We start from the raw sequence: 10276 nt of genomic DNA, 5'->3' as shown, positions 1-10276 counted from the left end.
CTATTTCAAAATTGTCTAATGTTATTTTACAACATTTGGATCACTCAGTACAATTGTAGTATTTTCCATTTTCTGTGCAACATTTTTGTTTTGAACCGTGCATTGATGCCATTTAAGATCCCTGCAGTATTAGTTGTATCTTCTTTTGGTTGTTTGAGGTATTTTGCTTGTTCTCTTCATTATTCTTTTCAGTTTGAAGATGAGAGCAGATGCCAAATGTAGCCCAGTTTTCCTTAGGCTAGAAAAAAATCAATTCAGAAAGGAAATATAACTCAGGCGCATTGTTAAGGGTAGCTAGGAAATGTATCGAAACAATTTTTCAACTGTATTCATTTATTGCAATACACTGTATAATTTCCAAACTGAAAAGACAACTGTATTTGATCATTTTATGCAGCACTTTTTAAATCCATATCGAAAAAAACTGTCATGGTATTGTGCTCGCAGGCATTTGCTCATTTTTACCCAGAAACTACAGTTCTTCATAGTGCAAACTTGTCTTGCAGCTAGGATACAGAAACAACTTTCAGACAAGAGATCTGGGATGTTTTAATCTGGGATAAGCAACATTGAAAAGATGATCGTACAAGAGAGCTGCTTGCAATTCAATATCATCAAGAAAAGTTTTAATTTAAAAATGACAGTAACGCTAAGCATACATACACACTAGACTTGGTGAACAAAATAAAAAGGTTTTGAAATGGTCTGATATTGATCAGTGTCTGATATCCCCACTTCCTGATACTAACGCCAATGTAATGATAAAAAATGAATGTGAAAGAAGCTGGAGGAAGCTAGGTCTGAAAATGTACAAGAAGACTAATATGCCGCGAAAGCTGTGGGACAAGAATGCCCAGATTAAGCTGTAAAACCGTGATGACAACAATGGAGACAGTTCCGATAATAGAGGTTTTAAACAAAAGGCATTCAGGAACAATGAAGTTGAGGTGCAGTCAAACAATAAACAACCAAGGAAGAGAAATACTCAATCCCAATCCAAGACATTTTGAACTTTAAAGATCATGTAAAAAAGTCCGAACTCTGGCCGTAATTACCAGTATTCTTCGGAAACAAAAGCAGTTTCTCTTCGCTTTTAATTTACAATCAAAAGATAAGGACATGAGAATTGGTTACTAATGAAAATGATGTACTGAAGTACTCAATTAAGAATTAAAACGTAAATGGGTTGGAAAAATACAATTCACACCAACAAATTATAAAGGCTCGTTTTATAAAAAAAAAACATCCAAATAGTTTACACGACTGAATTTGTCCCTGGTTAAAATAACGTAAATTTAGTAGCATCAGAACAGTATTTTGTATAGGATTTTGTGTTACTTTGTAAATATTTATCGTGCGCGAACAATCAAATCATATTTTTTACTTTGTCACGTGTTTGTACATTTTGGGGCTATTTTTTTTAGGCTATAATGCAAATGTTGCCTAATAATTGCACTATCCTGGAACACATATTAACAACTGACTTTTCCCCTTGCGTTAGGCTCTCTTGATAAACAAAAATCAAGAAGACGTTTTACGTTCAAAAGTGAACTATTGAAATGCGTATTAAATGTGTACTTTTATAATAAAACAATACAATAAAAGTGAACGTATTTACAGTTAAGGGGAGAGTTCTGCTGGCGCCACTTGTGACAAAACGGCGCAAATCTGACTGCACTGTGCATAACGACCACAGTATTATGTTGTCCCAAGAGGGCAGTGAAGGCTGTTCAGTGTTAGCGCCTTTGCTCTTCACAGATTGTCACAGCGCAAGGCGCCACCCCTGGCGCTCAGGTTTAATTAAAATAAGGACTTTTTGCTTCCCGCATCCTCAAACATCTCCAGGGACGCCTCTCTACCTTGGAGATTTGGTGGAAAACGCAGTGATTGGATGAGGAAATAAATAACACATAACGGCATTTTTTTCCGCCAACTATAAAGACAATATAGAGCCTAACTTCCAGAAACCAATGTGATCGCTAACGCATTTTAACACGGAATCGCATTTCATAGGAAATACTGATTATACTAAAATGCAAAATGAAAGAAAAGCATTCGGAAGACTATGCCCCAACAGCCTGGCGAATTTCTCCTCTCGTATTCAAGACAGAAAACCATCCAAGGAAGACAGCAAAAAGGTACAATAATTTACTGTCCAGTGATTCTGCCTGTTTAAGTGCCCTTACGCGATTAATTCAGTAAACAAAAACAAAAAAAAAACCTATATATTTTACTTTCAGGAACCTCCGAAAATTATCACGGGGAACGTTCCAGTTTCCATTTACATTGAAGAGACGTCCAATATCGTTGATGAAGGTAGTCATCATGTTTGTGTCTTTTGTCAGGTTTATTTACTTAATTGAAGTGTAAGAAACATAGTCGTGGTGTGGACTGTAATGTGTATCAATTTAACAGCCTTCGCAACGATCGCTTGGCAAGATCTGGAAGAATGTACTTCCGTTCTGCAGCGGGAGAGCGGCTCAGTGCAGCAACAGGTACTGTTCTACTACAAACATCATCCTTATACTAAATAAGCTTAAACTATACCGCTTAGGCTAACCAACACTTCGACCTTTTGTTTTATTTTAAAACGAGAGGAAAGCTTGTTACTTGTTTTAGTGACGTCGAGTTTTTTGCATGTTTGCTGTTGCACACAGGTAGTATTTCACTTCACTGCTATTTTTACTTTTACTGAAGCTTCCCCTAGGACACAAACTAGGCCACAGAACACAGTCAAACGGTATAAAAAAATTAAGATTAAGGCGTTATCAAGGTAATAAATCAAAAGACAACCTTAGATAGGCCCACAGCTTCCCTATGCTCACAAACATGCTTTTACGGACTTTCACGTTTACGGTAAACGTAAGACCGACAGTAATCACTCTACGCCAATGAATTTTCTGGGGAAAAAAAGAATGATTAGGTTTTATTTCATGTCTGATAACCTGTCACTCTGCACTATACCAACGAGTAGCGGTATTTAATTGGACATATTAAGTAAAAAATAAAGTAAAAACCGAGAGATGGTGCAGAAATCAGGAGAGGAGTTGGTGTGTAGGTGTGGGAATATAGGATAATAGCATAGAAACACAATTCTATTCTCATACAGCACAATGGCTCTCTAGATCTGCAGTGTCTGTACTACTATCTGTAGTATCGCCACGTGCCTGCGGTTTGTTTTGGCAACTGAAAACCTGTTAGATTCGCCTCTGAAATTCACTGAAATCCCAGCATCACACTGCGCCAACAGAATATCTTAGACAAAAAACCTTAGCCTCTGACTGTTCTTCAGCAGGGTACCTTACATGTCAGCATCTGACAAGAGTTTTTTTTTCCCTGCGATGGGCCTGGTAAAATTCGTGGAACAGTGACACAGGTGGTGTGAAACTGAACGTGTAACCTACAGGATTTAAGGTAACAGGTGCTCGTAGTATAATTAAATCACTGGTTCGCATATTATCGTCTGAGTTTATCAAGGAGGTCTAAAGAAATGTAATATTAGAATGCTTTTACTCATACGTTAATTATTGCCACTGTTGCTACTACGGTAAATAACATTTGCTATTTACAGCAGTATAAAAGCGAGCAACTTTAATGAGTATTAAGTGCTCACTTTTTATAATCTAGCAGTAGGCTAATTTATCAGTGAATTTATAGTTAAGGAAACTATTTTTCTGATAGATTTACATTTGCCATTATTATTAAAGTGAATGTATTGTTGTCTAGTACGATAAGACTGAATGAAAATTAAAATAACATGCTAGCGGACCAGAGCATCTTTGGTGCTGTATATGAGAGCCCAAAACAGTCGGTACGCTGGGAATGGAATAGTTAATTCGTATAGAAGCGTGAGAGAAGGCAGGTCGGTGAGAGGAGAGCAGTTTCTTACAGCTCCCCTGTCCGGGTTCCAGGGGCGGAGTGCCGGGGCACGCGGTGCGAGCGGCGCCCGAGGCGCTGTCCCTGTTTGCGCTGCAGTGGGGGGGAATGCGCGAGGCGGGCGCTGTGGTTGGCTCGTGCGGCGAGCCTATGGGATCGCAGGGCGCGGGGCGTATAGAGGCAATCCTGGCAGGCGAGCGCCAGTCCGCGGAGCGCGTGGCACCTGCACAGTCGCCCCCGGGTGTTTAATTTTCCCAAGCAGGGCTCGGAGGACGACTGACACGGGCTTTCGCGTCAGTTGACACAGTCACCTACAGAGCGGATAACACGCTTCCGTTGAACTGAGGAAGCTTGGGGATTTTGCATATTATAACAATATAGTTGACATGGCAATTGAAACGTGTAGTTACATGCGGTTTCCATACTGGGAGTACGACTTTCAGGTATGATGACATAAAGTTTTGAAAATAAGGGCATTTTATCTCGTCTCCTTTTTACATATATTATAAGCGATTGCATTTTACAACATTGCCATTTTTTTCATCCACAGAATGCGCAGATACCCAATTCAGGCTACGATCTTCCCGAGTTTGAGGATGCTGTTGGCCACATGATTCCTGGTGAGTATATTTCATTGCCATCGCTACCGGTTTTTGCCCGTACGACAGCGCGTGAGGAGTTGTCTATATTTTTGCATGCATAAATCATAAAGTTTAAAGGCTCATTTTGCAAAAGCTGACGGAGAAGAGAACATGGAGGTGGGGACAGACTTTATTAGAAAAGTTCTTTTCTCCCTACTTTCCTTGTATTTAAAGGCTGTTTCAACAGAAAATGTGCAGGAAGGATATTTGGCAGCCTAATCAATATATATTTTCTCAAGTGTACAAAATAAAATTCAGTGGTAGTATATGTTTCGTTATATTTCACAGACCACCCTGCGCTGATGCAGCCCTGCCTCGATTCTGTCAGCCTGCAGCTCCCCAGCTGTGATGTCGCTGACTTTGAGGGCTGTGTCATGTCACCCATCCCTGCTTTACCGGAACACAGCCTGCACAGCACCATGACTTACACCGCCCTGAGCCACGTGCCGCACGAGGGCCTAACTCCTCAGGCCGAGCAGTACTGGAAGCATGTGGCTGATCACAATCAGAAGGCTCTGGGAGATGCCTTGCAAGCTAACACTCAGGTGGGTGAGAAGAGCAGAGGCCAATACCCAGAGTTCAGATTCCCCTGACGTACTAGCCCGTTTGATCTTGTTTTTCTTTTTGTGCTCTCACAAACATAGATGGGCAGCTCCGCTGTCTTAAGCATCGCATTGCATCACATTGGCAGGGTAGACAAAGAGTGCTTGAATCTTTGTAGGAGTGGACTTGCTTTATTTTGTCACCTCGCCGTATTGATTGAGAGCGTAGATACTGATAAGAATATAGTAACATGTAAGGAGAGTTACAACAATACATATTGATCTGTTTCAATAGTGATAAATATTAAAATGTTTTATGCTAAGCACTATTTTGAGACATCCCAGTTTTGTAAATGAAAGGCACCATAGAATTTTTAGTAACGAAGATTCAGAAAGAAAAAAATCAGTTATTTTGTATTTAAGCCTTCTGATGTAATTCCACAACATCTGGAATACATGCATTGTGTTCACGTATAGTTCTGTCTGTTTTTCTAGCTCCTAATCTGGTCAGATTATAGTAAAACTGGTTAATCCACCTTTTAAAAAAAATGTAATAATACAATTTGTCAATATAGTAATCCAATACCAAGCAGATAAAACTATCGCTAATACAATTGAAGTAAATGTCAAATAAGAGTTTCCAGTTCCTTACTTATAAAATACTTTATTTCGTTCTTATCACAATGATTCACAAAGTCTTCAGTCCTTTTCAGTCACTAGACTCTCATTGTTATCCCTGTTGTAAACTTTCTAGTTACATGCACTTTTTCAAAAATTAAGGATATTCAATAGGACATTATGTGTTTTCTTTTTTTCAAACAGCTCCATGTCACATTGAACAGAAAGCAAGAAGAGATTGCATCTCTACAGGAGAGAAACATCCATCTGAAAGAGCTTGCAGACCAAGCCAAACATCTGGCCTCAGTACTTGATGTAGGTACACTTACTGTAGGAAGGAGCTGTGTTTGCTATCTTTTAATGCTGGTTTAATTTAGAGCTTGAACATGACAATGATGCTGTTAAGGGCTTGTTTTCATTACCACATCGAGGCACAGTTAAACAGCCATACATTTTAAATACTCACACTAGCTTGCTAAAGACTTGCATTGTCGACTGTAATTTGTGGCTTCTGGGAGTTCTGTTTCTATTGTATTCAGAAAGGCAGAGTGCTCTCGTATTGCATCAGAGCTCTGATGCCTTGAATTCAATGTGCAATTACAGCGATCTACAGTAGGTGGTTCCAAAAGACCATAGGTAAAAACGAGAAAGACCGCAAGGAACTGCGTGCCTAAATCTGATCTTTTCCTGGTTGTTTCAGAAGCTGATGGCACAGCCCAACAATGCAAATCACCCCACAGCAGAATCCGGCCAAGGGAATGGGGGCATTAAAAGACGGAGGCTGGAGGATTGTTTCGAGCCCGTTCCCGGCTGCAAAGAGGTGGATGACATCTTGAAAGACATCACAGACAAGTGCAACGCGGTTTTGCACAGAGACTCCAAGCAGCCAAGGATGCAGCAAGAGGCAGAAGAAAACGGCAGTGACAACCAGGGGACGGGAGCAATAAATATGCATGGTGCCTTCAATGGACTGAAGACCTGCACGACACGTAACTCCATCGTTGTAGATGGTAGTGACATGGAAGAAGGAATGTCCTTTAAAACCTCCATTAGAGATCACTGTACGATCAGAACCCTGGCTTTTCCCCAGGGAAATGCTTTCACCACAAGAACTGCTAGCGGGGGGTACAAATTCCGATGGGTACCAAGTTAGAATGGGCTTTCAGCTAACTACACTAGCCACAGACGACCTCTCAGAATGAGCAGAGCATACGATGAATCCATTTTTGCACTGCCGCACTTACATTCTCTTTTAAAAAAACAATGTTCTGTTGCTCAGTTTTGGCTCCTGCCTTGAAAACCACCTGGAAGAGAAAAGTTTTTTTTTTTAAACTCTAGAGTGGTGTATTTTCATACTGAAACTGAGTTCGGCACAAAACATGCAACTGTCTTTTCTTTTTTGTTTGGGCAAAAATGCCTGCATTATTAATTCATTTGGCTGGTGCTTTTATCCAAAGCTACTTAACTGTACGTTTGTTACGGTTAGGCTTTTTACTGGAGCAAACTGAATGAAGTACCTTGAGGGTACAATAGTAATGTCCCAATTGGGATGATTCTCTTTGCTTGGTTTGAATTTGTCTGTTTGCCTTAAAATGGCACCATGGCAAAATGTCCTTTGAAAAAAAAAATTATTACATTCGTAATAAGTAATGCTGCTGGAGAGATGGTGACCTCAGTGTAATTATGTAATGTTCTATATATGTACCTGTATATATTTTTATTCTCAAATTATGTTTACACGTTTGCATTACTCATTGAAGGATACAAAAGTTTGCGCTTAACTTATAGAAAATGTATAATAACATTGTTGGGAAATGGAGTAAAAAATACTTGAATTTTTAAATGAAAAGATTTGTCTTCACATTTTATTTATATAAATCAAATATGCACATGTTTTTAAGCAAGAGCATTGAATTCTGTATGGGATCAGCTTCAGTAGACTCTTCCTGTTGTTGACTATCTTATTGGAAGGTAGTGTAAGGAAATGAATAAAATGAAAATTCAGTCACAACTGATTTTCTTGTCCGGAGTCTGAGCCAAAGCCGTTGTGATTGACACCCCATGTCTGAAACCTTTTTTTTCCCACTAATACATTATGTATAATGAATATTGTTTGAACTGCTGTAGGCTGTTATCAGTGACACTACTTCTAAGTCTGTTAAACTCTTTTACCCTAGAAATATGTCATACTGAATTAAATCATTTAAGAAAATGCATACCAATGTTTATGTCTGCAAGTGGCTACGTTATTAAAAGTGACTAAAAACCTTGTTTCTTAAATTAAATTACAGACAGATTGCATAGACAAATGAATATTAAACATGGAAGAGGTCAGATGTATAAATATGTTTAGTTTAACACAACATATTATTTAATATAATAAGATAACAAAATCCCTTGCCTTGAGGATGCCAGTATTTTAATACCTTCATGATTTGAGAAACAATATTGGTTGCTACTTTAAGAGTTATACTATGATAGTCAGGTGCCAATCTAAATGTTTCTTTCTTCTATCCAGGAAAGTGTCAAATCTTTTGTATTAGGTACTGTAACTCTGTAGATTATTTAAAAAACTGCAGTCTAGATCATTCACTACCTTTGAAGGAATTCACTAGTTTTATTCAATGTCCTTCAGGTTATGGTGGACCACAATACTCTTCCAATCAGCTTCTCACTAAAATTACACTTACGATCCCCAGGTTAGGTTACAATAATTATTGCTGCTCAAGATATCAATCGAGTGCAACTTGACAATCTTCCATTTACTGTGTCCCCATATCATAATGTAACCCTCGTGCTTTACAACAAAAGAAAAGTGTCCTTGTGGACCTCTCCATTCTGTCACCACAAAAATGTGATTTTTAAAGAATATGTCTAGTGATCTCATTCAACTCAGCACAGATTTAGTAATTGACCATATTTTCATTTAAAGTATACCACAATAACTATTCAGATTAATGTAGAGTACTCATGATTACAAAAGTACTGACTATAAGTTAAAAAGTATCAAACTAGATCAGATACAGTGTAGTATTTGGAATATTTACAGTAGCAGTATAATAAAATCAGACTGAGAGGCAAGATACTGTATATTAAGTAATGAACATTAACCATGCCTAATTGTATGAAAGGTTTAGTGATGGGCTTCCTTATTAAAGTAAAAGGAAATGAAATTAGAACATACAACTGTATGTGATACTTCTCATTATAGGCAATTAAACTTTAGGATGAACCTCTTCTACAATGGAATGGTGAGAGAAGAAAGCAAGAAATACATTAATGCTGGAGGAAAGGAAAATACTTTGTTATACTGTGACATATTTCATGAGATAAATTACAAATGCTGTTTTTTTTATGAAGTACAGCGCTCATTTCAGTTACTGTTTCATCCTTCAGTCTATTCTAACTAATTCTATATATGTTTGGTTTTTATTTCTTTTTCTTATTAAACACAATTCTATTCAAAAATGGATGTGCATACAGTATTCATATAATGGTTTTGTTATGCTTCTGTGTATTTTTTGTATTTTGTGTCAATGTAAGTGTAACACAGAGGTCTTCCGGGTGATCAGCGATATTGCCCTAGACGTGACAACCTGGATAAATACGATTCAATAAAATAATACTTTTACACAGGAAAGTGAACATTATTTATCTGCTGTAAAAATGAAAATATATGTTGAAATATTATATACATATCCTCTAATCCTAAGAAGGCTTTCAATTGTAAAACAAAATTGCTTTGGATAAATTAATGATACATCAGGAATTGCCACTGAACAGAAAATTAGTGCTACGTCCCAGCAACACAACTTATTTAATGCATACAATACATAAGTAAAAATGGAATTTATGGAAGAGTTTCAAACACAAAAGCAGCACTCTTGCTTATGTTGAGCACAGTTACTAAACATTGACTCACTTCTGGTCAGTGGTTTGTGTTTGCCTGCTGCATACTTCACTTCACACAAAAACAAAAGTTTGCAGGGGTTGGAAAAAGAGAAACAGTTTGATTTAGGTCAGCAGTTCTCTAGGTGTACAGGAACTGCATCAGGCTGTCTCCTTTACACCTGTTCAAACTCTCTGGGTTAAGGCCTGTTTATTTTTCACTGTTTGCCCTTTTCTGTTGAAAACAAGTAGTGAAATTAAAATGAATAAATGTCATAATTTCTTCATTCAGTTTAAGGAATTTCAGAAACAAGTAGGTTGTTTGCAGAGGATTTAGTATAGGGCAAAGATAAGGAAATAAAAGCTCAGAGTTAATCTTCTTGATATAGTACGCTGTTTAATATACAAATTCCTGCGTCATATAGTGGTAATCAAAATTCAACATGTCTTTTTAGTCTTTGATAATTAATAATCATGCAAAAACATAGTGATTAAATGTCACATAATCAGTGATACTACAGCACCCAGCATCTTTTTCAATGCTAAATCTTTTTAGTCATAGCATTTAAGTGTTTCCAAGCTGGGCCCTTTCCATGTGAAGAACTGTGATACTTAGTCAGACAAATCAGAAGTGGAGAATTTTAACCAAAACAAATGAATTCTTTGGAGTAAGGGAATAAAATTCGACATCCTCAATGTATCAATATGAAA

General features: G+C 37.7%; 1 protein-coding gene across 1 annotated transcript; it reads left to right on the top strand.

Moving 5' to 3' along the window:
• Positions 1 to 2033: 2033 nt before the first annotated feature.
• Positions 2034 to 9317, top strand: mcidas (multiciliate differentiation and DNA synthesis associated cell cycle protein). Its single transcript, XM_088911499.1, has 7 exons — positions 2034 to 2138; positions 2241 to 2316; positions 2416 to 2495; positions 4427 to 4496; positions 4806 to 5062; positions 5882 to 5992; positions 6378 to 9317. Exons 1-7 carry the CDS (start codon positions 2034 to 2036, stop codon positions 6828 to 6830), a joined length of 1152 nt encoding a protein of 383 aa, XP_088767625.1. The 3' UTR covers positions 6831 to 9317.
• The last annotated feature ends 959 nt before the right edge of the window (positions 9318 to 10276 follow it).

The sequence above is a fragment of the Atractosteus spatula genome, chromosome 3 (assembly GCF_055471065.1).
Source record: "Atractosteus spatula isolate fAtrSpa1 chromosome 3, fAtrSpa1.hap1, whole genome shotgun sequence".
Taxonomy (NCBI): Eukaryota; Metazoa; Chordata; class Actinopteri; order Semionotiformes; family Lepisosteidae; genus Atractosteus; species Atractosteus spatula.
This window is presented reverse-complemented; position numbering and strand designations above follow the sequence as displayed.